General features: G+C 39.4%; 2 protein-coding genes across 4 annotated transcripts; both read right to left on the bottom strand.

The window, feature by feature from the left end:
- Positions 1-845: 845 nt before the first annotated feature.
- RB195_000940 (uncharacterized protein) lies at positions 846-11618 on the bottom strand (the record flags this gene model as incomplete). 2 transcript variants are annotated; one of them, XM_013436757.2, is made up of 18 exons in its annotated part: positions 846-1175; positions 1227-1378; positions 2658-2838; positions 2894-3025; positions 3082-3147; positions 3406-3570; positions 3627-3735; positions 3791-3910; positions 4004-4122; positions 4185-4260; positions 4360-4401; positions 5224-5328; positions 5384-5551; positions 5624-5734; positions 9024-9147; positions 9458-9534; positions 11345-11467; positions 11596-11618. In XM_013436757.2, 18 exons carry the CDS (start codon positions 11616-11618, stop codon positions 846-848), a joined length of 2223 nt encoding a protein of 740 aa, XP_013292211.2. The 2 variants fall into 2 exon arrangements, with proteins under 2 accessions (XP_013292211.2, XP_064053384.1); XM_064197503.1 differs by having other exon boundaries at positions 4185-4254.
- Positions 11619-11639: 21 nt separating this feature from the next.
- On the bottom strand, positions 11640-26797 carry RB195_000939 (uncharacterized protein; the record flags this gene model as incomplete). Of its 2 annotated transcripts, XM_064197502.1 has the most annotated exons (13): positions 11640-11683; positions 11775-11799; positions 18795-18896; positions 19335-19506; positions 19655-19746; positions 20830-20968; positions 21049-21188; positions 21539-21586; positions 21935-22054; positions 22274-22414; positions 22798-22954; positions 23041-23227; positions 26737-26797. In XM_064197502.1, the coding sequence occupies 13 exons, from the start codon at positions 26795-26797 to the stop codon at positions 11640-11642; spliced, it is 1428 nt and encodes a 475-aa protein (XP_064053382.1). The 2 variants fall into 2 exon arrangements, with proteins under 2 accessions (XP_064053382.1, XP_064053383.1); XM_064197501.1 differs by lacking the exons at positions 11640-11683; positions 11775-11799; positions 18795-18896; positions 19335-19506; positions 19655-19746 and adding an exon at positions 19507-19587.
- Positions 26798-27518: the final 721 nt, after the last annotated feature.

Here is a 27518-nt window from a genome sequence, read left to right as displayed (position 1 = left end):
GCTTTTTCTCTGTTGTTTTATTCTTTAGCAGTCTGTGCAGCGGTGTCTCTTCCAACTCTTATTTTTTAATTGTAATTTTTTGTTCTTCTTTGTGTAACCGTGCATAACTAGAATTGCTTCATAGTTATAGCTGTAAGAACCGTCCTTTCTCATTGACATCGTCGTTGTGGTCGGTTCTCGTCTTATCGGCCAGATCGGTCCCCTCCTCTATCGAGCATTTAACACGTTTGGCCGACGAAATAGCTTCAGCGAAATTCGTTTTGTAATTGCTGTTATCTACGCAAAGAGCGTATAGTTCCTTTTTTGTTCAAAACATTTTTTGTTTTCAGGAAAATACAAAGCGTGATGTTCACAAAATTCATAACTTTCTTTAACTCGATCTCATTCCTCAATATTTCTCAATAATGCCACACAGGACTACCTAAAATTCATAGACTGCTAAAATTCTTGTGAAATTTCGAGTTCATGCCTGAATATACTTGCGTTTATCACATCAGGTTGTTCGTTTGGAGATTTCCGGTGTCAAACAATGACAAAACAAGCCGTAACACTGAGTTTTTACTGCGTTTATTCAAAAGTATTAGTAGTAAATTTAAGATATGAAGAAAAACATCAATAAATACAGATTTAGGAGCTGAGGTTGAAGAAACCAAAGTGACTCGGATTGGTACATCAATAATAAATGTTTGTGAATCAAAGTGATCGAGATCAAATAGCGGCATATGCGAAAAGAGGAAGAAGAGAAAGCAAAGAAAAATACCCATTTAGATTAATCAAAGCAGCGCAATACGAGGTGAAGCAGAATGAAAGAAATTTAGTCAGTCAAGAAGTGCAAGAAAAAGAAGTCAGTGTCCAAGATTTAAGTTTCTCATGTCTGGAACATCCATTTGTGGTTGTATGTCGCTGAGATCCACTGGAGGAGCGGTTGGAGCGCTTGGAGCAGCACTTTGCTGTATGAGCATTTGTTGAGGCACGTAACCTCCTGGAGCAGCCGTCCCCGGATATGCCGGGTATGTCATGCCACCACCGAAAGCGTACGTGGAAGGATCGTTCGGATAGGGTTGATATAGCATCGGCTGCTGAGCGGTCGGGAATGGTTGCATCGGATACGGATATGATACGGGTTGAGGTTGTGGTGGGACCTGACTCATATAACCTGCGGATGCTTGAGGTAACTGAAAATGCGATATATTTAAATCGGTGCAGAGATCCAAGGATATAATTACCTGAGGCATTGTGGGATACTGTGAAGGCACGTTCTGAATTATTGGATACTGTGCGGGTAGAGGTTGTGGTCCAGGATATGGACCTTGTTGGCCACTATATTGAGGAGCCACAGCAGGATATGGCATGGCTGGAGGCATACTTGGTTTGAACACTAAATAAGTATTTTTAAACTAATTAGAATAAAAACAATTCAAAACAGAAAACATAATCAAGCGAGATGTTTAGACATATGGATCGTGCGGCGAGTGAAAGGAATGAATGTAAGGAAAAAAACAAAAACGTGAAGAAAATGCAAGTATGAAGGCAAAGAAGTGAGACTGAGAAAATGAAAGAAATTAGTTCGAAAAGGGATGTGGTAAACGTCCTACGATTTTTTAAGACAGTGGCCATGCAACAGTACCACTCGCTACTACCACGACTGATTCAGTTGAGCTGATAACGTAGGGATTCCTCCGCCAAAAGATAGGTTTGGACGTAGATCACGAGCATGAGCGCGATTCCCCTCAACCGTGCTGAAGAACAGCCCAGCCGACCGAGTTTTCCTACGAGGCAACGTGTCACGTATGCCCGCGCAAGGAAACGCACCGCACCGCCGGCGAGCGGGAGAGACAATGTCAGCATCCCATTGGTTGTACATCTGCTTCTGCGTGCGGCACTTGCGTTCGTGTGGCTCGTTACTGGGCGCCCAGTAAGAAATTTCGGTGGAAAGAGGTGCCCTTAAAGGCATCACCCCAAGAATCTGAGGTGGTACGGATTTCAGGTGGAGTATTCGGATAAGGGATCACAGATTACGGAGAGGGGTGTGGTTCCGTCCATTTCTTCCTAATTGCCGTAAAAAATGGCTCGGAAGATGCGACGCCGCACAGTGCTGGCGCGCTCCAATCGAACTCCTCCTTGCGCCAGAACACTCGAAGCCGTATCTTCCGGGCCGTTTTCTACGGGAATTAGGAAGAAAGGAACGGAATCACTCTCCTCAGCATAATCTACGGCCCTCCACCTGAAATCCATACCACCTCAGATTCGTGGGGTGATGTCTTTGAGGCGTTTTCAGGAAAGGTAAGATGGTTTGGGCGCGATTGAGCTCGTAATCGTAATCTACACCTTTAACCGTATCTTGAAGAGAAGCCAATTCGTTAAATTTGTGGTATGCTTTTAAGCGAATCGCCCACTTGGTCATGAATTAGGACAACAAATAAAGTGACTGGTGTTAATCAAGCGCTTAGGATGCGCCTCCACGTTCACTTCAATTCAGAACCGTTTGAGGTTTACGAACGTGTAACTGGCCTACAATGAGTTGCGGATGCTAGCCGGTATATAAACTCAGCCTTTTATCCTCTCAGACAAATCTGGTAACAATTTATCGACCCGGAAAGATGGAAGGCTTGGTTGGCACTAGACGGAAGATCTCTTAGCGAACTGAAAGAAGCTACCTGCTTCAGAATCTTTCGGAAAGGGATTATCAGCCGGACGAGGAACAATATTCCGCTTTTTCATGTAAGACGTTAACTGAAGAGGAATCTCAGCCAACACCTCCTTCGCTAGAAGACCCATCACTCGTTCACTTTCAGCACCCGTACATCCTTGATGGAGAAAATTTCGCAGGGGAACGAACTAAATGGAGGTGACTAACATCATAATTTCAAAAAAATTGGTGATCCTACTTTACCTGGACTATGTCTCGCTGAGCTGTGCGACCCGCATGCGACAGCATACGGTCATCGGAATCCAATTCGTTCATATTCTCAAACTCGTCGTTACCTACACCGACTATGATGATGGAAAGTGGAAGAGATGAAGCCTTAATAGAAAATCAATAACCAGTGTCAGGAACCGCATGAACAAAAGTTCTCCTACCGCAATAATTGCAGATTTTGTTGCAGCCATGTCAGATATGGCACCGTCAGTGATTATCAACAGCACCTACAAATTACATCATCTGATATAAAAACATTGTGCAGTCGTGTCAAAACTACCTGACCCCTGCTGCAATTCCGTGAAAATTTGCGCTCTCGGTGGGACCTTTCTTCTTCAAATCGGGCTGCTGAGATCGTGAAAGGTCCCGTCGCCCCACTTACGCAATAGTTTGCAGCAAAAGCTAAGTCGTTTTGACCCGATAGTTGTTATGGATTGCAAAAAAAGGCTGTTTTTCATAAAAGGGTTCCTTTTTTCCCAACATACCTGATATCTGGCACCGTCATGAGCAAATTTTGCCGCCTTTTTCGCAACCTCCTTAATAACTGGTGCAAAATTGGTTGGACCGTACAGCTTGACGCGATTTAAAGCGAAACGATACACTTCCATCACTCCTGGTAGTCCTACGACTGCTGGATTTGCGTCGAAGTTCTACAAAACGGATAGAATAAACGGGAAAAGGCAGAACTGATGTAGTCAGCACCCACTAAGGCAAATATTGGAGAAACACACGTTTCCGGAGGTAAAATCGCACCGAAACCGAACGCATCGAACAGCTTGCTGTTGTTGTAATGTTGACAGATGTCAATAACAGCCCTCAAAATGAGGATTTTAAAGGGAAAACAAGAAATTTTTACATTTGGGTACGTACCTAATAGCTATTTCATACTGATTCGGTTGGGATGGATTTATACAGTGGAGAGAGGTCGGTTTGTGCACAGCACCATTCGAGGCAGTGAAGTCAACGGCAACGGCGAAGTCTAGTTGGGTCCTGAAAGGATGAAACTTAGCAATTGCTGAACAGTTTAGAAAACCTGTTCAGTTTAGTGGGACGTCTAAAAAGATTCGGCTGCGATCAACTTACCCTCCAGAAATGAAATCCAGGAAAGTGTGTTGCTTGAGGATTTGCACACCATCAAACTCCAATGTTCCAGAGTTTTTGTACTTGTCACCTTTTTTTGCTTTTTTCTTTTCACTTATGAGCTAAAACCAATAACCGCTTAGGCTAACGGACCCAGATGAGCTTGAAAGGAACTATAACTTACCGGCAGCGATTTTACTGCATTTGATAGCAGTTGACTGAGGGAGACTTCACAGCTTCCGATAAAGTCGTGACTTAAACTAAACGATACTAGGACAAGTACGAAATGGGTGGTACCGTAATATTCACTTCTTTATGTTGTTGGAAGAATAATAATAATAAACTGCAAACAAAATTACCCGCCATCACGATCGTAGTCAAAGCATTCCACAAGAAACGGTCTGAAATACGGAAAAGTTTTGAAAATCTGCTTGTTGAGTTCACCAAAAAAATTGACATTTTAAGATATTCGTGACAGAGAGGTGAAACAGAGCTAATTCGACTCGCATAAAGAAGCACGTGATTGAAAAATCTGGGAATGTTCAGAAATACCGAAAAATAAGAGTATTTTTCGTTGTTGGACAGGACTGTGCAACACTTCAAATAAATGATGGTTTTTCTTTGTTTCCTTTTTCCTTTCTCTTGAATTGAATCCGCACACCAAAACTTCTCAACAATGAGATTTTCAGTACTGTAGAGACTGAGGAGGAACGTATGAAATGTTAAAGGCAGCATGAAACGAAATTGATATTGGAACGCTCAATACACTCTAAGAGTCCTCAACAACGGGACAGAAAACGACTTTAGTGATCGAATGTTCCTTTGAGGCACCTAATGACATGCCACATCCGCACGCACACGCACCGCGTCTGCGTATGTGCTGTGCCTGCGGATGCTTGCGGTGTCGCCATCGCGCCGTTTTTGGGGACAGTTAGGAAGAACTGAGTGCGGTTGATCTCATAGTCGTGATCTAGCCCTAACCCAATCTCTTCGTGAAGAGATTTCAACATCGTCAATTTTGTGGCTTGGTGGCTTTAATAGTGCTCTTGCAGAAAAGATTATTCCAGAAAATATTTGTAAAAGAATTTAAACGATCTGGGTTTCAAAGAATCGAATTTGAACTTAGCGACTGCACTGAGATACTGCTGTAGTTGAAAACTTGCGAAAAGAAAATTTTGGCAAGAAATTTCACTAGAAAACGAAAATTTGATATGGGAAACAACCTGCTACGATCCCCAGCGCACAATGACTTCACGTTTACCTCGAAAGGTTTCCATGTTGGATTGAGTTCCCTCATTATAGCCTCAGTTCGATACACCAAAAGGCGGCTGAAATATGTCCAGATAAGAAAGAGCACAACAAGAGATTTCAAAGAGAACATACCTTCCGTCATCGTTCACTCGATAAATATTTAGAAAGGGGTCAGACTTTCCGAAAAAATCCTTTTTATCGAGCTTTCTGGCGCTCAAATGAAAAAGAACATTCTCCTTAGAACCTTCGTCGACCTCTTCGCTCCAAATAGTAAGCTCACCGCAAGTTCCTCTCAATCCACTAAAAAAGCAAGTTAAGGTTTTGGAGAAAAGGGCAATAACACAGCCTTCAGCTGGAGATCATAGTGATCACCTTAATGGTCTGATGAATGGACGATTCGAGACGATTTCGGCGAGATCACATTCCATGCGACCAAGGAAATCATGGGCAGACAATTCCGTAGATTTTGAATCGATGTCATAGCTTAAAAAAGCGAAATAACTTTCGAGAAAAGAGGTGAATGGTTGATTTTCGTCGCTGTTGCAAGCTAAAAGCCGCAAATCCACTAAACCAAAGGAGACGATAGCACGCATCCTTTTCAGCCATAAGGTTCAAAGATAAGATAACGACTCACTTTGAAAGTCCAACTAGCCCTTAACAGTAATTTGGCTCAAAAAAGCTTTGGTCTAAAAGTGCTCCACCTCAGATGATATCTTTATCTCAATGCAAGTTTGCTTTGACCTTCTAGTATTACCATGTAGCAATAATTAATTTAATATTTATTTAAAAATTTAGACTATTATTTAATAATACTTTAATTTTTTTTAATTTTTGACACAAAACGAGTACAATTCTAAGATTTGCCAGTGCAATGGAAATTAACGGCGAGTTGGCAACACATGTGTCGACATTTTCTAGTTGGCAGTTTACATCGCTTATCTTCAGTTTTTCTCAAGAAGTCCAATTTCCAACCGTCCACAAAAAAGCCTGCGTTATCCGGCGGAACGAATAGGAATTGATTATGAAAAATAGAAAATGGAAAATGAAAAAAAAACAATAGTGACACATTGTTGAGTTAGTAGGATATTCTAACTAATCGATCCATTCGAGTCAACATCGAGTTATCGTGTGTTTTTGCACAATTATTGGGTTTACCCATTAATACTGGGATTTTTATTAATCTTAAAATTCTGGGGCGAAAATAAAATATTTTTGGCAATGAATTTTATGCTATCCGGTAGAGAGTTACGTGACTTACAAAGCAGTTTGTTGAGTTCTTTCTCTTTTTTTTGATGCAGATATATCATTTGTTCTTTTCAGGTCATGAAAATGTATTGTAAAGTCGACAATGAAGAGCATTTTCTGCTTTTCTGCTTTTTGCGGTCTTTGAATCGCGCGCGATTTCAAGTTTCGAATTTTTTTTTCGAAACTTGAAATCGCGGCTTCACAAATTCGGGCTCAAAGGCATATATCGCCACATACGTCCCGTTCAGTTCGATAATGAGCGAGTGAGCCAGCTTGTTCAAGAAGATCCAGAACAAACGACAAGATAATTGACGGAGATAATTGAATGCTCGACCAGTACCAATAAGCGCCTTCATTTAAAAAAAAACCTAAACTCAAAGGAACCGAACTCATAGGCCAACCTATAGATGCGATAATCAGAGTCGATGCTCCGATCCCCTTCACTTTCAGACGGTTGGCGAAAGGACTCCCTTCTGTTTCAGACGGTTGGCTAAAGGAACCACTTCACTTCTGGATGGTTGGCGAAACGATCCTAAACGCTTGACCTGGATCCAAAGAGCTACGTAGATCCCCTTCACATCAGGGGGGTCCGGCTCCTCCATATCGCACCTATGGATCAACCCAATACATTCTACCAATGTTGCATGCACCAGAGAGGAACAGTTCTTACAAGAACTACTATCCATACTTCTTACGTAAACAAACTGTTTTCTACTCCAGAAACGTCCCATAGATTTCAGTACTAGAAGATGATGTGGTCAAGCGATTCCCTGTAGATGGCCTGGTGCATCCAAGTATGTTCGGAGTGGATAAGTTGCTTGGATCATTGTTCCTGTCTGTGGCGCTCGTTCTCTGCTCATTCCCATAGTATGAGAATATTTCAAACTTTGAAGGTGGGATTTAATCGTAAGAATTAACAAATAATTAATAAGTTCCAGCTTCTGCGTTCATTTCATTATCTTTCTTGTGGGTTTCGTGCGTCAAATTCAGGTATACGGTATCGTTGCATGTAACAGTACGCCATCCAATAATGCTTCCAACTCCAGATCCTTTGCGTTGGAAGAGCCACATGTGTTCTTTACTATCGCTATGTCGAGGCTGGCGTTGTGCAACGTCTGTTTCGAATTAATCGTAAACTACTAGCAATGTTGATTCGTCTATAAATCAGCAAAGGAGAAACAAGTTAAAAATTCTTGAAAAAATACATTAAAATTCCATTACGTAGCAATTTTGCAGCTTTTGCAGCAGTCCTACCAGTTTTGAGGAACTGTTTAGACTCTGACAGTGGACATATGTAGCTCCTATATTGTGAAGCAGGTAAGGTAGATCACACTCGGCTTCACTCCAGACTATTGATAATACGGTATTCAGAGAAACATTATCCATGAATGAGGATCCTAACAACAAACACCTCCACTTAGAAACATTTACTGACTAAATTGTGCCATGGTTGACTGACGGTCGAACATGACCACTACTTGGTCCATGTTTTTTTTTCGTCTAACTTTCATTAGGAGCAACAGAAAAGTTCGAACAAACTTCTTCGCCGCAAAACTGCAATTTTCAACACTACACGGACCGATCAACAACAGTCTCTGCCGCTAGCGTCGCATCTGGTGAGGACGGCGCTTTTATAAGCTCGGAGCTCCACATCTGCACGTGAAACAACCAGAGATTACTGTTGTAAAGTGTTCGCACACGTAAGCGCCTAATACTGTGACTACTGGGAAATTCATAGCGAAGAAAATTGTTAATGATCTGACCATTCATTGTCTACTGAGTTGTGGTTTTGCATGGTAACAGAAGAAAATTAGCATAACACTGAGAACCGGTAACGAAAAAAGAGCAAAATAGCAGTCACGCTTGTCTGGATGTTGATCGATGTAGCAAAGCTTTTCCCTTTTTATATCTTTAAAGCGAGTGGCGAGAGTAAGAAATAAAAAATGAGAGGGAGCAGTCAATTAAAAATGATGAAAACCTTTTCGTGTTAAACTCTACAGAGACTAATTTTGACCGCCGTTTTCTGGATGCCTTAGAAAATCCCTCAAAACTGTTTCATGTCAAGTGCAAATCATTCATGTTCGTTTTACAAAAATGTGTGTTTAAATGAGAAAATAATTTTCCTCCATGCGTGATTGATTAAACAAGCCCAAAATGCTCCTTATTCTGCTACCAGGTAGTGTCATTCTTTCATGTTAACAATGAGAGACGACCTTCATTTTGCTTTTTTCATGGGACCAGATTATCAAAACTGCAATAGCCGGATAGAAAATATGTTTTTATCCAGCTATATTTTTCCTGAACCCAATAAGGAGAGACTACAACGAGGGATGAGACGTTATTAACCGTACTAAGCAACATAATTAGTGGACAACAGTGTAATTCTTTAATGACAGTTCTCTGATGATCTCTTTTAAAACGTTAACGCTCTGTAGGATAATAATTCTGTGAGAAATTGAGGTCTTCTTTCTTCGCGCGCTTCTCGTTCTAATATCCCAAGCTGATTAAATGCTGAGGAAGCACTTACACTTCGAACTTCATGCTTTGCTTCTCCTCGAAGAAGTACTCTATCCGTATTTGAGTAGCCCATTCTGGATTAAGCGAATTTTGAAGTCGTTCAGTTCGACCGCACTCCTTCCAATGTCCGTTGCCTGTAATAGAAAAAAATCCTGTGCCTACGCACTTCGCCACATCCACCGCAGATATAGCCGAAAAGCTGGTGAAAACGAAGGGTTTACATGGAAGTCGGTGAGAGTTTATTCAAAAACGCCATCTTTTTTCGAGTAAAAAAAAACATATTCAAATCCTGGATCCAACACATTCAAATCCTGGATCCAAATCTTCAAAAATAAATGGACGTGGTGCTTTGCTTTCGCATGTAATTTAACTATATAAAACGAATATATGTGTATAGTTGACAGATATACAATACAAATACATAGAAAGCAGTATAAAACTCACCAGTAAGTCGTCCAACGAACTGCGAAACGACACACATTGGGTCGCTTTTCGAGAATACATCCTTGTCCCTTAGCTTGCTAAAATAAACATTTAGAATACAATAGATATTTGAAAATAAATTTTAATGGAGTCATCTGGATATATCAAAATAATCCCTTTAACTTTTTCTTAGACCTGTAAGCTGCTAGGTTGATGAAAAGTTCCAGCCTAGGTATCTCTAGTGGATCGTGACGCTACGGCAAAATCATTGGCCCAAAAGTTCTACTTTTTTTTTGGAAGAAGTTTAGATTTGATTATGAAGAATTAATTTCTCAGAAGAAACCTACAAATGGGAACTTCCACGTAATCAAATCGTGGGGATCATTTACGGAATTCTTAAACGGCTTAACATTACTCGTTTAATAATTATTTTTATTGGCACACTATTATTTGTTTCTAACGGTGACATCTAGGATTTTAGAATTTAAAATTCTTCTGCAAGATTTGAAATTCTGTTCCAGAAGCGGAGGAGCAGCATGTTATTAGCAGATCTGAAGAAAACTAGCTTTGTGAAATTTATGGAAGATTATATGATGAGCGTTTGGAGGATCTCTTTGGAGGAGAAGTGAAATTTATGTAGAAATTTGAATCGCAATCTGAGAAGGTGTGAAGGCAGAATTGAAATTTGATTGCGTACTACTTTCTTAAGCAGAACCAAGATTGTTATTGAACTTTATTCTGGCTAACGTTTCGGCGTCGTCGCCCTCTTCAGAGCCTGGAAAAATCAAAGACATGTGTAATCTACTCTCTCAAACGCCTCGTCCTCCCACAAGATATGATCTAGCAAGCAGAATATTTGAAAGCAACGTCAGAAAAGCAGACCAGCGCTCATGAGCACCTAAAGGGGATGATGTCTTTGATTTTACGAGTCCGTCTAGGTGCTCCTTGACGCGGATACACAGTGATCTTCCTGTTTCGCCAATGTACTCAGCCCTACATAATTGACAGGTGATAGGTCCTTACAGAATTGAAATTGTAGTCGTAGAGTGCTGCGTCTCGAGTTGATGAGAGCATCGAAGGTGTTTGTTTCAAATGGTCCAAAAAACAGGAGTGAGGAACCGATTACTTTGTGATTACCGTAGGAAACTCGCATGTTAATTGGGCCTAGAATCGAATAACACATTTTAAACAACCCAATCCGTTTCACTACAGACAGGTCCAAGAAAAAACTCAATTTCTAGTGGGTCATTTGTTAAATAATGTCCGCAGTATTTCATTTTAAATCAAAATCAAAGGAATTTAGGACTTGGGACCTCCCACTTTGGCCTCATTGTGCAAATGCACCACACATCACAAATTTTCGACTCAACTACCGTACTCAGAACATCGTAGTACACTCCTTTCTTGCCCACCTTCGCTCATTGACCTGTGATCTAATTTATTTGCACTTGGGAGAATATATACGATGGAAATGAAATCATCAGTGCCCTCTTTTCTTGGCATTTTATCCAGTACTATTTGGGTAGTGTCTTGCCGCGGACTCAGTGCAATGTCACCTCGCTGCAGGACCTCACCATTTCTCCATAAATATCGTGTATAATATACATTACATTTATATCCATGAACATGTGGATAGATATTCCCAGGTAAAAGAGCTACAGCGAGCGTACGCATCGTGATGCGTTCATTCTCGAGGAGAATTTGCACTGGACAACCGTGCGTCCAGGCTGCGCCTATTTCTGGGCCAGAGATCGTTCTCCAGTTGGGTAGATCCTATTTCATAAGGGTCTTACTTTCCTACGGTTACAAAATCTTTCAGTTAGAGTATGAAATGTTACCGAAACTCAATTTTGTAAACAAACTAGTAATCAAGAACGAAAAAATCCGAGAAAAAAACTTCAAACATACTTCGCTTTCAGTGTAAGCAGTAGGACCACCGAGGGTGTGCTGGTGCTCGGCTCGAGCGCATTGAGCATTCGTCGATCAAGCTTCGATTCTTTCACGATCAAACTACGTGATTTCAATTTTAAGCTGAAAAAAAGAACTCTGCTAGTTTTCTACATTTATCAGGATGAAGAAAGAGAACGACAAAAATTTGAAGAGTGAATAGTACAACGGGCAAAGAATCATAGGAACGCTCGGATTACAAGAATAACAACCTGCTGTCAACAGAATTCCCCATCACTTTGAAAAGCAGCACCAGTTATTTGTCCTCCGTGTTTCGCAGAACAACAAAGAATGAATGGCCTAGGTATTTCTGCTCTCAATCAAACCACATGTACGCTGTTTTGCCTTAGTGAAAAAAGAAGACAAATGAAAGAAGGAATAAGAAACTGACAGCAGCTTTTGAGCTGACCAGTTATCTCGGAAAAGTAGTAACAAATGAGGAATTACCATAGGATTTCCTTCGAGAAATAGCTTAGTTTTACAGTGATAAATTATTACTGTAAATAAAACGCTTTCTATACAATTAAAAAAATTAAGTGGAAATACCAAATGCACCGCAAGTAGCCTCCAGAGCACTTTTTAAAAAACATTACAACCCTTATTAAATATCCAGTGCACTACAAAGTACATATATAAGTATTCAGAGCATTTTTTTCTATATTACACCTTTTAGCCTTGGAGAATGTCTAGAAATTTCATAAATGAAGCTTTCAAAATTTCAAAAAAAAGTTCTCTGTAAGGACAGAGAGCCAGCAGGAGGTGAAGGTTTCTTTGACCTCCTTTCTGGAAATTCTTCCGCGCTAAGGCTGTAATACTGACATTTTCTAATCTTTGGTGACTGCATACACAGATTCATAAGTTTAAAGAAAATACAGCAATACAACTTTTGATAAAATGCATTTATAAGTTATAATGTGATTTATGAATTTGTAAACTCTCAGAGGTTGCTAAAATAGAAAGTACGCTGATCCTCTCTGTTAGAATATTTTGCAGTAAAGACGTTCATAAGAGTTCTTTGGAGTGATTCTTGAAAACATGAGATGCTTCTCAGCTGATTGATTGAATACGAGAGATAAAATGCCGACATTCGCAAACAATCAACACTGCTGCTCCCCGATGGAGATAAAATCAATTGATTAATCTTATGACGTGTAAAAACATTGTCATTTACTTGTATTACTAAAATGTATGTTTAGCAGAAACTTGCTAACTACTACTAGTTTATTTATTAGCACTAAAGGGCCCTAATTTTGACTACAGAAATGTATGTTTAGCAGAAACTTTACCAGAAAAATCTGAGGAATTTGATCAAGCTTAAGTCCTTAATTTTACACAAACACCAGTCACCAGTCCCGCTATTTTTGGTGGAATACAGATAACTCTTCTAAATACCATAGATTCATAAGTTTCAAAAATTCAGAAAATACAACAACACAACTTTTATTAAAACACATTTATAAGTTATAATATGATTTATGAATTTGTAAACTCTCAGAGATTGCTAAAAAGTTTTAAATTTACAATATAAATACAAGTTTACATAATAACACAACACAATTTTAATAAAATACATTTATAAATAAAGATATAGTTTATAAATTTATAAATTCTTAAGCATTGATTCGTGTATATGAAAAAGACCGCCTCATTTGTGAGGTGAAGTGAGCACGTAGGAAGCGTCGCTACTATAGGAAATGACAAGTAATGAGAATCCAGAAAGAACGATTCCCTATTTTTTTTCAAAAGTCAGATAAACAAAAACTTTTCTAGATTAGAGTTCCGTTCACTTCATGGAACCTCCTCCATTTTCTTCCTGGATTTTCAATGCTGCTCTTTCAAAATTCTTCCTCCAGGTTTCAGTTTATGCTTTGAAAAAACAGTATCATTTGCAGAATGAGCGAATGCAGAGGGAGGACAGCTACCGGGAAATTATTGGAAAACGTTCTCACATCTCGAAAAAATTTCGTTTTTTCAGTTGTACTAGAAAGAAAACAACCTCTGCTTCAAAAAGTGAGCAAAAGTCATAAACTTCACCTCACAATGGTAAAGTTAGTTCATCTTTTCAACCAAATACAGCTCTCTCTGCTCCATTAATGGATTGCTGGAAAATTTCACCGCAAAAGGAACTTCAATAATTATTCTAATGAAGCGGGATGAGCGGTGACAGCCACCGGTGTTTGCTCGTACGTGCACATCTGAGCTAACAGATGTTTTGTGGACATTGCGAAGGAAAAAAAAGGAAGAAAATCTTCGAGAGGAGAATTCTTCAGCGCACTTTGCATGGAAGTTCAATGTATTACGCATAACTAAGCGCTCATGTCGCAGTTCTTACAGAAATCTGAACATTTTGAACGATCAATAAATATTATCAGTTGAATGAAGAGCAGTTGCTTTGAAAATGGAAATTCTTTAAAAAAAAGGAATTGCGCCAGAAGGCGATAATCGAAAATGCTTAATGAGGTTCAAAATTAAAATATTTTATTAGTAATATTTGAAATTTAAAATAAATAAAAAGTAATTAGCAATATTTAAGCGTACTTTAGTTGTAGAAAAACAAACAAACAAACAGGGGAACAAACGCATTTGTAAGAAGAAACCAAATTCACAAATTAATATTTTGCCAACAATATGTAGTGAATAGACAAAACATCTACGTGCTCTAGAAACAGTTGAATGGAAATTTTATAAAGCGGGAAGAAGTTAAAAGAAATGGATCAGAGGAGCAGCAACGTACTAGAGGTGCTATTACTTTAAAAATAGAGGTTCAACACTATCCTTGGAAATATCTGATTAATTTCGAAGCCAGATAGAAAAGCAGAAAAAGCTGAGACCTTCAAAAAAACTTCAGTAACAGCGGCTGACCACGAATAAGAACGGATAGCATAAAAAATTCGTTAATTAAGAATAGTGGACGCGTGAGGTTCTCGCCAAGTAAAAATATCAGGAAACAATTATGGAGAAAATAATGTTGGAGTGTTTGCTGCTAGAGAAAAACGTTGAAAAAAGTTATCTGCTCAGCGTCGCTCTCTGAATGACAGCGGTGTTGACGAGATAAAAATATTTGTCGTTGCATTAATGAACAAATGCTTTGAACACTGGCACTTCTTTTAAAAAAAACATCCAACAGCTGCACATATGAAATTGAAAACTACTGATGTCTAATGAAAAAGTGACAGGAATTCAGGATAGAAATTAATTGAAATGGATCGCATGTAGTTGGTGAGCCCTCGCGCTTGAGGTCCCCCCACCCGTTCGCCCAGGGTCCCTGACGGATTCCTCCGTTCGAGGTTAACACTCAAACTCTGGTATCCGTTTATCTACCGTAGCGTTCTGGGTCTGGGAAAAGGATCTCGCGTGAGGATTTCTCGCCTTCTGTAGCAGGAGAATGACCTGCCAATCCACCACTCCTCATGCTTTGAAGGGCCAGTCTTGTTGTGTAGAATTCAGGCGAAATTCTAGTGAGCTCTGTTCCATCTTGTTTTTTTTAATTTATGGCACATCTGCAGGTGTTTTCAATAAATAAATGCACGATATTTGTTTGCGAGACTTTACAACCAAGGAAATTTGTTAGAAGTGCAAGTATTTGGCACGGTGGTAGGCCATGAACTACGGTAAGAACTCGGATTTACTCCTATTTCACTTGTCTGACGAAGTACTGCTATTTATTTCTTGAATACAGGTTGACCTTACGGAGTTTTGTTGGAAGATAGTCAAGGTAAGTGCTTACTTGCTTGAGTAAAAAGTGAAACCAAGGTGAAAATCTGTAAAATGAATCGGTTGTGAGATTAAGCAACAAAGTTTTGCTAACTTCCGCATGAGTGATGAAAATTTGATCTTACGATGTTCCATTTTGTCAATCTAATTGGTGTAAAGAGTCGTTTTGTTGGATAAACTAGCGCTTCTGATGCTCATGAGATCTCAGATCTCCTGAATTTGTAGCTGTTTCTCGTTTTCGTTGTGCTATAAGTGCAAACTACGTCCTGAACAATTGCCATTTCGAATTTGCGATCAAGAGGTGGGAAGTTTCTTTGGTAACTGAGGTGGACTCCTTCTGGTCATCGTCATTTTGATCGTATTCAAACTCATTAACTTGAAGTTTTTCTTCTCAACGAGTTCTACGAATAAATAGAAATCTGGAATTTTTTTCTTGCTAAATTTTTTAAATTTGAAGACGAAAAACGGCGATATCTACGAAATTGTGTGAAAATTTCACTCATAATTATGTCAGAAAGTAAAATTACCACAAGTGAAATTCTCAATCATAACAATGTCAAAGACAAAAGATCAATGTCTGAAATACACAGGGAGAGATATCTCGATCTAATAACTAATCGATCAATAACGCCTACAGTAAAATAACATAAGTTTGCAATGTATTCTCTCGAAAAAAAAAACTAGCTGCCTCCACTATAACTCCAAGCATTTCCACAAGTGGCGTTGGGCAACCAAAAATCTCAAAAAGGCAATAAATATTAAACGAATAAAAGTAAATGGCATCCATAACAATAGGAGCAGACGGAAGTAAATAATGAATAAACAAAATTTACAAAAGTTGCAAGCGTTTTCAAATCAAGCGTGTTATTTCGTTATTTGTTATTTATTCCATCTATGAAAGGACATTGAGGTGGTTGTGATCAGAGGTGATTTGCTCAGAAACCCGTCTTTTTCTTACTAATTATTAAAATAGCCGGATAACTCCACTAAGACTCCAAGACGAGAATTCAATGAGCTCAAGAACGGACATTGTTTTCAACTGAATGTCAAGCAATGCTCTTTCGGAGCAAAAACCGGGTCAAAGACTACGGGGCTGCATTCAATTAACGGAGGTAACATGTCTGATGAGCGCTGTGGAAAATGAACAACGATCATGGGCCGAACACGGAAACAAATTTCGTGGAAAGGTCGTGAAATCCCGAATCTGATCGCAGATGCTGGCGTTTTCCATTAATAGAATGGAAATGAATTTGTTCACATGAGTATTTCATGGGGGAAAGTGGAAAAATACTTATAAATAAATTAAAAAGACAGATAAAAAACAAGATAGATAGACTTAAAAAAAGAAAGATAAGTAAAGAAAATAAGTTTAAAAAATAAGGAGAAAGCATCTGGCGTCAATCAATCCGCTTGGGATGCGTCCCCACGTTCACTTCAATCAAGAATCGTTTTACCCACTGCACTACACCGCCGATTTTTTCACATTACTTTTCCAAATGAATTTCTATATTTAAATTCGAGTGAGTCGTGCTGACGTCACTGAGTGAATGGACCAAACGTCTATTTTGTGGTGCTGAATCATCGAAGTGACGACAGCGCTTTAATGACGTCATGGGATGATAAGAGGGATTTGGAACTCAGGTAAAGAAATTGCACAGAAATGAATGAATAATATTTAGATTTAATTTTTAAATGCATTTTTCATTTTGAAAATAGTCTTTCCATGACGGTGAGAAGGTCAAAATTTCATTCTATGAATAATATCTCACAAAAGCCTCGTTTACCCGATAAAAATAACAAAATTCAAAGCAAAATGCCGAAATTCTAACGAGGGGGATTTGGTGATTTCTGGACAATATATAAAGGATAACAATATAATGAGAACAATATATTGCTCCCATTTTTTCAGTAAGACATTTTCAATTTTAATGCATTAATTCTGTTCAAAATGTTAGACTGGTGCATCGTTCAGATGAAAAGTCAGAGATTTCCAGAAATGCTTGGATTCTGAAAATATACCATTGCTCCATATTTTTTATTGTGAAAATTTCTGGCAATGTGCTTCATTCTCCTCATTATCCTCCAGGTGGAAATGTCTTTGCAAAAATCAACAGTATGATCTAGAGAAAAATTTGAGATTCCTTCAAATATAGACGAGAACTGTTCTTATCTTCCTTACGACCTTATGATTAACGAAGTTACTCTCGGAAAAGCAAAACACATTTAACCTCTCGAAATTCTTTTTTGTAGCTTCTACTGACAAATCAAATTGTTGAGCGCGTCTCTTTTGCCGAAATCGGGATGGGAAGTGCATAGGATTAGGAAGGAATTATACTGGAGAATTTGCAGTAATATATGAGATTATTTGGAATTGGATTATTTGGAAGAGTATTTAGAATTACAAAAAAAAATTGTATGGGGAGATAATAGCAGAAGAGGTGGCATTGAGAAGAATTATCTCCTATTTCTAACTCTAAAAAATTTCATTTTTGTAATTGCATGGAAAATTTAACAAGCATTAGAAATGTGAAAATAAATTATGTGTATTCTTTAGCAACTTGAAAAGCGAGAATGTGAAACATCTGAAAACTCCTATGAATAGTTATGTACTTGTGAAGACTTGCATTCTAATTTTGTCCTCGGGAAAGGAAAATTCTGGATTTTTCATGAGTGCCCTAATGGCTTCCTTTTTTTCGTTCACAAAAAACGAAATGATGGGGGACATTTATTAAAGGGGGAAGTAATGGAATTTTGAGCAGATTCCCGTGGTAGATAAGTTTCGTTCACAAAGAACGTTCTCCTCACTTTTGCCTCAAAACTTCTCTCCTATTTCCAGATAGAATTGGTGAGCAAAATGATGGATCAAAAGAAAAAAAAAGATAGCGGATAGTGGTCAACACCTAGGAAAAACAAGTGAACAACAAATGAGAACTAGTTTTCTAAGACAAAGAGAAGTTGTGCGGATGGAAGCGCAGGGCTGGGGAATTGCTTAGCGCGAAGATAAATGCGAACGAGTTCCGTCCAGAGGAGGAGAGCCACTTGAAAATCTATATCCGTTGCAAAGTGGAAGAAATAACAGGGCCCTAGACCACGTAGGAGAAGCTAACTCCGAGGATTCACTCCGGAAATCATGAACCAAGGAATACTAAACACTGAACACTCACTCTCTCCCTCTTTTTTCAACCGCTAAGCAAACAATAACGTCGCCGCGTTGTCCATTTCCGAAGTGATTGCTTCAGCAGACGCACGGCTACGCTATCGGTGCGTCTCCTTTCCGTGGGACGATCAATAATAGGCATGCAGGAGGAGAAAACCGACAACAAACACAAGGACATTCAGAGTAGAAATGATCCTGATAGGGTAGAAGCAGGCGTGGGAACGGAGAAGATGCTGGATAATTTGATTGTGATGAAAGTGAAGGAAAAAGCAAACGATAACGGGAACTGAAGGGAAGTGACTAAGGTGCCTGGTGTCATTGCGGAGATCGTTGTCGCGCATCAGTGAGGGGCGCGGTTAGCAAAATAGGAGGAGACAAAGGATAGCCGATATGTGAGAAGTCGATGGAAAAGCGAAGATAGGTCCCGAGATGCACATCATGGACTTTTGAAAACAAGAAAAGCAAGAAAACAAACCCGTTTGCAAGACTTGAGAGAAATGTTCGAATAGCAATAACTCAAAGTGAAATCTGGATAGTGACCACTCTTTTAACATTTGCTCCAGTCGATTTCAGCATGCCTCTTCTTGATCTCTTGATACCGTAGCAACATCCAATGTTCGTAACGTAGTATTTTATATTACGCTACAAAGAGAATCTGGAGCTTTCCAAAACAACTCTTGTTAGAGTTAAAGGCATCACGAATCTGAGTTGGTGCAGATTTCAGGTGGAGTATTCTTACAAGAGATAGTAGATTATGGAGAGGAGGGTGATTCCGTCCATTTCTTCCTAATTGCCGTAAAAAACGGCTCAGAAGATGCGGCGCCGCAGAAGGCTGGCGCGCTCCAGTCGAACTCCTTGTAGAAAATAGCGCGCCGGACGCTCGAAGCCGTACCTTCCGGTCCGTTTTTTGCGGCAATTAGGAAGAAATGGACGGAATCACCTCCTCTCCATAGTCTCCCATCCCGTATACGAATACTCCACCTGAAGTCCGTACCACCTCAGATTCGTGGGGTGATGCCTTTAAGAAGCAAATCAATGCAAATTCAAAAATGTATGTAAAAAATCTGCTTTTCTACGGACCAAAGGTGTGACAGTAGTATCGTCGTTATGGAGGGAAGTATTACAACCAGAATCGCACCGTCCGCTAGCTGATCGTCTCCAGGCGGACTTTGTTGGTTCCCGAGACTTACGCGGAGGTTTCAGGATATACGCTGAGCTTGACGATTTCTGTTTACCGTTCGAACAAATAGTTCTAGAACATTCTACATTGAACTAGTTGCTTTTTAGTGATATCTCTTAGCACTACTGAGGAAATTCCGAATTCCGAAAGAAACTGAACAATAAACAAATGTATTGGAAGCGAAACGCAAATGCATAGGTTACATTCCGAAAAAAAAAACCCTGCGATGAATGGGAAAGCGTTAATAGTGGATGCTCGGAGATAGAGAGTACTCGCGAGACCAACCATTTGTCCATAGTTCGGAAGGCCGAGCTGGAGACTCAGTGATCTGCTCCTGGTCAGCGTCACTTACGAAATTTACTACTTTTTTTTGAAATAACGATTAGTCAACACGCGTGGTCGTTGTATTAGGTCATCACATAAATGATGAGGTTTTTGAGTGGCTTAAATTCAAAGAAGTATTTCCATAAAACGAGCTGAACGTCAATTTAAATAACTTCGTTTTACCATATGCACTAATCAGACAGGTACATCCTGGGGAATAGTCTCAAAATTCACTGTTAGGAGTGATTTTGTTTTTGCAGGCATCATCCACAATTTAACGTCCTCTCAGAATTCCTTAAGCACTTTTATATTTTATATATATATATATTTAACTTTTTTCTAGTTAGCAGAAAACTATCGATAGGTCCCCGGAAGGTCCCAGATCAAGGTGCTTCGTTGTGGTTTCAGACAGAGAAATGTGACATCTTCATAATTTCTTTATTTTTGATCCTATTTGAAGTTAATTTTCTTATATTATTGGTTTTAATGATTAACTAAATAACGTTTTAATACTTAATTCTTACAATGAATTATATTCAGAAATGTTGTAACTTTTAGCAGAATATATTTTGCCGTTTATATTTATTGTATATATAAATAGTGTATTGTAGCTGTTAGAGGTTCCGCCTCCTGCAGAATCGAGCGGAAGTTCGAATCCGCCCTAGTGCTCACCAAGCCTTTCATTCCTCCGGACCAGTTACACATTCGTAAACCTCAAACAGTTCCGAATTTAGGTGAACGTGGAGGCGCATCCCAAGCGGATTGATTAACGTCAGAAACTTTATCCTTTATATTTATTAACTTTTTTATCGAACTTATAAGATGATAATATATTAACAATCCGAATAATATCAAGTCGATAATATTAAGCGCGAATCACCACCTACAGTTACCCGTACTTACCACACCTGAGAAAAGTGTGAAACAATAACGAGAAGTACAAAGACTAAAAGTAAAATTGAGAGAATTTCACAGAAATTAGACATTAAACTACTTTGGCAGGAGGTGATATCGTAATCTCTTAGAAAACAATGTAAGTATTAACTTTATGACTAGAATAAGAAAACCTACACTAAGAACGATCGCATAAAGAATCAACGCATAAAAACGACTAGAAAGCCAAAGAATTGAAAATGATACGATGAATTTTTCATTATCCGACGAATGTTCTAACTGAACAAATCCATAGCCAACATCATACACTCCCATCCTGTAAAAAGAGCAATTGTGAGGTGAATGCATTATAAATTTGTGGAATTTCTGTAGCAAGAGAGAAAAAAAGTGACATACCTATACGAGCATGTTGGAGTTTGTAATTCGAGTATGGGCTCATCTCCACCAACAGAAAACACCGCCGATTTGTATGAACCAGTGATACTTGTAGAATTTATTGCTATTCCAGCAGTTCGTGGAAGACGATGGACATAAGCCTGCAAAGCTGACGGTGGTGAAGATATCCCTAAGGATCCCTTGGTCTTCTTGACCCATAATTCCGGTCTGATGAGTGCCAGCTTAACAAACACTAGTAATAAAATACTTCTAGAGAATGAAAATAGTATTCTTACTCAAACAGACTAAAATAGCTCTGATAAGACTTCTTCTGTCAAACTTCCAAGTTTTGGGAACAAATTAAAACCTTGACGAGTGCTTCATTCACCATTCTTAGTTCATTTGTTCAATCAAATAAGTATAAACGATGGAAGTTGCGCTGAACCTCATCAACAGAAATTCTTTTCTGCATACGAAATCATTGCTGTCTTAAGCCTTGACTTAAACTCACTTTATGATCGTGAGCGCTCAAAATGAGATCGGGCTGAAGCGTCTTTATCTGAAATCAAAAAATATTTTCTTTCGCATGAGAAATCGAAATGTCAATTGTGTTAGCGCATCTGTACCTAAAATCAGAAATTTCTTATGGAAATAAATGATTGTCGTTCATTGAAAGGACCTGATTGAGGCGAACAAGAAATGAAGGTGTATAATATTAACCAAATACGCCATTTTATAGGAAGCGAACTAACAAGGAGTTTCAGGAACAACAACAAAACTGTACTTTTTACTCTGCCAGCTCTGGAGTTTATTTTTCGCCAAAAATGACACTTTGATCGGCGGACAATGACAGCTGTCAGAGTGGATGTTACGTAGATGAGTGAACGAGAAATGGTAAGTAACTCACGAAATTGTTCGGATCATGGTAGGAGGGGATGGCAAAAGGTACATGGCTGAAGATTAGGTTTAAGCTCGGAAGAAGCGAAGAATCAAGAATACTAGTGACTTCACCATTCATCAAGTTCACCTGAAATACAGTAACGATAGAAAGTGAATTTAGTTGTAAACTTGTTTTAGGAAAAATTTGTTCTTTTTTCTCAAAAATATCTCCCAAAACAACTAAATTCACCAGATTTTTAATGAGACATGAAAGATAGAAATCCTCTGAAAACCAAGACTTAACATTTTGTCGAAACAAGGGTCTACAGAACGTTCACACTCTACGTTTTTTTAAAAATCCTCCTACCTCTGTCAAGGAGAGCCGATCGAAGAGTTTGTGTGAGTTTGGAAATGAGTTAATGAAAATATGGCTGAAACGAGTGGTTAGATGACTTTGCACAGGTTCTGCTTCACCGCCGACGTCATTATCGCCACTGATGAAAATTTTCTGGAAGTAATAAGATGAGCGATGTATTAACAACAACATTATAATATGATTAAAATGAGTTCAGTTGTGGTGCATTTCCGTAAATGGCTGGGACCCTCGCTCAGGTCCAGTCGGAGCTGCCGAAATGAGCGACGATCTCAAGTCCGGTACCTCAGAGTAAGATTACTAATTTTTTTTTTAAATTTTTAACTTTCAGATTTCTCCTAAATCAGTTGCATAAGTCAACTGCATTGAAGAGAACGACCCAAGAGAGTCGCCCTTTAAATCGACAACATCCATAGACGAGTTCAAATTGTAAACGAGTTAAAATCAGCAACGGAGAGAGCAAAGATCTCCCGTCACTCCAACCGTCACAAATCCAAAACTCACAAATTTCTACTCACCGGAAATGGAGAGTCAAAAACGTCGAAAAATCTTGAAACAGTCCACTGAATTTCTGTTTCGCTGGCTTCGAGACCTTCATCGAAAAGGTCTCCAAGGAAGATCACGAGATCTGGTTGTGTAGCGGCTAATGCATGAGAGAATCCTTTCGATAAAAACCTAAAAATTCCAACTTACTCATAAATTTGAAAAAATCGATGGCATTCCACTCTTGGGAAAATCCGATGAGCTGAATGCGGACTCACTTATCCGAATCCCATCTTGTCAACGGTCCGAGCATATGATTTTCATTCTTGAAACCAACTAGTTGTGGATCAGCCACTATTAGAATGCCTAATGATTCGTCTGAGGTGGATCGACGGATGTTCCAATATAATCTCCAGTAGTAGAAGTTCAACCATTCTCCCCAAATGATCGTACAAATTATGACTACTGCAAAAGGAAAATTAAGTATGTTCCTTTTGAAATAAGTACTAAAATGTATCAAATAATAGACTTATGGAAATCACGTTTATTGTTTTTTGGTTTTTTTTTGCAAGCTAAAGCGAGAACTTTTTCTCATGGAGGAGAAATGGTAGCACATTCCGAAAACTGCTAATTCCAAGAAAAAGGAAAGAGAAGAAAATCACAGGATGAGAATGAATGAAATCTGCCTCCAGATTGACCTGATATATGTTCCACAACTTGGAAATATCACAATTTAATTTTATTTCTTCTTAGCAATGATCTATTGATTCATGTGCAATGACTAGAATACCATTTGGCGGGATTTGTGGAACAGTTAAAGATCCGATTTGAATCGTACCCGCCAAGTCATTCAGATGAATGGTCGAACGTAAACCTATAGTATAGATTGGTACCTCATGTGAGAAAAGTTTCCGGATGGTGCAATAACGAGAATCATCCTACAAACGTGACATGATGGCCTGTTGCTGTATAGCGCTTGAAAAAAAAAAAAGAATAGGCCCGGTTGCTCAGCATACATTTAAGATAACAGGGAGCCAATACTAAGTAAAACCAGCTGCCATTGATGCTGGGACAACCTTGAGATTACGGTGGATCCATAGTGGTTAGCAAAAGCAATCGAATTCGGCATGTATGACAGCTAGATATTGATGTATAATAGAATGAGAAATTCTACGTTACGGTAACTATGTTATGTTTGTGAGTATATCCATAGGAAATGCGTGACCTTCCGTGATTGAAACAATGGAGTCCAGAAATATGCCGACCAAGGAATATGCTCTCCGGATGGATTGAATCGACTCAAATCATCCTCATTATCTCACTAACCAGAAGCCTACGCGTTTGACTACAGAAACATGTGCCCTGTTACGTGGCGCTGCGTTATGATGAATATTTTTGGTTGCCGTCGAAGTTGTTTTGTGGACCGTTACAGGCGCCTTTCATCATCAGCACGTCTCTACTAATCGATAGACCGATAATCGATAGGCCGAAGGATAGATGCGATAGTCGGAGCCGGTGTTCTGACCCCCCTTCCCTTTTGAACGGTTGGGGAAGGGACCCCTTCACTTGAGCTGCACCCCATGAGCTAGACTGCCTTCACCTGAGAAGGGTCTGGCTTCTCCCTATCGCACCTAAGGGCCGAAGGCGTCGGCAAACTTCTAGGAGCTTTTTTTTTCTTTCTTTAAAAAAGAGTTTCTGGTTCTTTTTTTGGTAAACTTATGTGTGGTTAGGATTACTTAATGGTCATAGTTTTAGTAACACCCTTTTTAGTCAGCAGAATCGCCCCATTGACCGGTCTCGCGACCGAGGGAAAGTATAAAACCAGCAATGGTTGCGAGGAGACATTGAATTTCAAATTTCTGTGCTCTTACACCAAACAATTGAGGCCATTTTCCAATCACTTTCACATGTATTTTTTGTCAACCCTGCTCATATAAGCGTTAGGAATTAATGCAGAAGCTTCACATGTTAAGAAATGTCTTTTCTGATTTTCTAAGAAGATTGGGAATCTAAATCTCACAGCCAAGATTTCGGCCTTCAAGACGCCCGAAAACCAGGAACACCCCTAAAAGTGCGTGGAAACACTCTAAGGAATATCGTTGAGTATGACTCAATTGAAACGATGGAAACAAACTTTCGCCAATGACGCAAACACGAATGGGTAGTAAAGATAGAATTCCAAAGATGTTACGTAAAGTTTTAAGCCCTAAGATTTTACATCACTTAAAGAAATAACACAAACAATAAACAAATGATATTAACTGATATTGTACAGAACTTCTCATCCTTTGACCAAATAGACCAATCACAACAGATTTCTAGTTGAGTATCCTCTAAATATCCACCACATTTTCTCTAGCGCATTCTTTAAAAAAGGATAAAGGATAAAGTCACTGGGGTATCGATCCACTCGGGATGCGCCAACGCGTTTTACTGGAATTCGTAATCGATGAGGTTTTGGAACGCGTGTTGGCCTATACAATGACTTGCGGGGACCAGTCGATGATCAAGTCAGTGTTTTTATCCTCCCAGACAAGTCTGGTACCAATTTATCGACCCCGGAGGGAGGAAAGGCTTGGTTTGCACTAGGGCGGTAACGAACCCTCGACCGTGTGGCTTCAACGGACCTCCAACCGACTGCGCCACACCCGCCCGTAGCGTATTCTTAAGTGCAAGAGAAAGCCCATAACAATATATTTCTTTTATTTTTCTTTTTTTCCTTCTTCGTACTCTCGGTTCTCCTCTTAGATAAAGATAGAAATGTGCGACACGAAAACTGAACAAACCACATTACAACTTCTGTAAAACTTAGACATTTCCAAGTTCCCTTCACCAAAGTTAAACTTTCTCTAAGCATTACTTCGGGACTCTCATCTACATATCCGGGCAGAGCCAATCCCATAAAATTACTTATTAGTTTAGATGTAACGTTAGAAATCACATTGGTTCGCCAAAAGGCAACAAACCACGAAATTTACAGTGTGGAGATCTCTTCAGCAGACGATAGGGTTAAGGATGTAGTTCACAAGTATGAAGAATATCACGTTCAATTCCCCGTTATATTCTTGAAAAACAACGTGGAAAACGACCTCCCTGTACGAATCTTCCTACGAGGCACTTTGTAACGCACCGCGAATGCACAACAAACAACGAGGTTTATCTAGCAGTTCATTCAAGTGAAACGACTAAATGAAGCTGCTGAGTGAACCGGCGGGTGCACGTGGTCGCGCGTTATAAGGTGAATCGTAGGAACTCCACCAGAAGAATGTTCGTCGTTCAGTTCTCTCCAACACGAAAAAGATGTTAGGACAGAGTTTTCAACTATAAAAAGGAACAAGTGCGATGTCCATATAATCCAGAAAATAGAAAAGATTGATTTAGGAGCAAATTCTATGTTACAGTAAACATGTTACGTTTGTTAGTATACCCATAGTGATGTTCCACTTCCGATCAGTTCATCTAACCACTCACTGCACGGAATGCAAAGTGAGAACGAGTTAAACAGAATACTGTCGATAGAACAATTCTATGAACTAGTAGAAATCCCATTCGTATTTTTTTCATTTCATCCTTCTTACATTTGTAAAAAGGTGCTTATGCGGGTAAACTGGTCAGTCTGAAGTCCTCGTCTGTCTTATCCGGGAGCTCATTTCCGGATTTGTAGGGAATATTTTGTATTTTGAGTCTTAGAATAGAGAAATATTTTGAATAGAGAATATTTTGAGTCTTCGCTGTAACACTTTTAAGCTATGTCCCAATTTTCATTTAGCAGTGGAGGGAACTACGTATCACTGAGATTTCACTGAACCCTGCCCCTATCCTCCATCATCTTAACTAGGACGACGCAAATAATCACTCTTTCGGACTATTCATGTCCTACGACAGCACATAGCTCGTCTAGGTTTGGAAAAAAAATCTGGTATATGGACATTTACGCGTATATACGAAAAAATTGTATTTCAACCTTCACTCACTAGGGTAAACGTTGGAGAAGAGCCTAAAAATTCGACGACGATGCAGTCTACCCAAAGACATTCGGCTAGAGCACCCTTAGGGTGCTGGGATATTCCTGTTCTCTTCAGATGACAGCACAATGCGCCTCCGTGCCAAACCGTCTGAAAGAGAAAAAATTATGGTGCACTATGGCAAAAAAAAAAACTCTTCGAACAAACTGAGTACACATAAATAAACGGAATTGATTTTTGCTATTGAGACAAGAATCACGAATTGTAGAAGAAACAAGTATCAGGTAGGCATCAAGCCATCAAGCATTCAGTAGAACGAGAAAAGTCAGTGGAAAGAGAAAAGGAAGCTTTAGTTGTGCATGAAGAAATACTTCCGGAAAATTGAAAAATACGCCAACCATAGTAAGACCTAGCAAGAGAGTGGCATGTCTATTCTCACTGATTGAAGGAACTACCATTTCTGGACTGACCGATTTGTCTGTCAGTCGAGTTGCTCAGTTGCGTATTGAATAAAACAAGACACACGGCCTATGACGAAGGCTCAAACGAAAATCATTGCGTGGTCTGTACAACTGTCACGCATATATTACCTCCCACACAACAGTGCACAAACGATGAGGTCTGGAGCGTTGATCAATAATCCCTACGAGGATGCGCCTATGCGTTCGATACGAGGATTCGCTACGCGTTCGGCTTCAATCCGACTTGCGGTGGAGGATGTAGCGCAGTCGGTAACAGGTTCAGCTCTGACTGAACGATCGACGGTTCGGGCCCGGCTCGCTGCCAACCAA

Source organism: Necator americanus, chromosome IV, assembly GCF_031761385.1.
Source record: "Necator americanus strain Aroian chromosome IV, whole genome shotgun sequence".
Lineage (NCBI taxonomy): Eukaryota > Metazoa > Nematoda > Chromadorea > Rhabditida > Ancylostomatidae > Necator > Necator americanus.
Note: the sequence above shows the minus strand (reverse complement) of the source record. Positions and strands in the feature narration are given on the sequence as shown.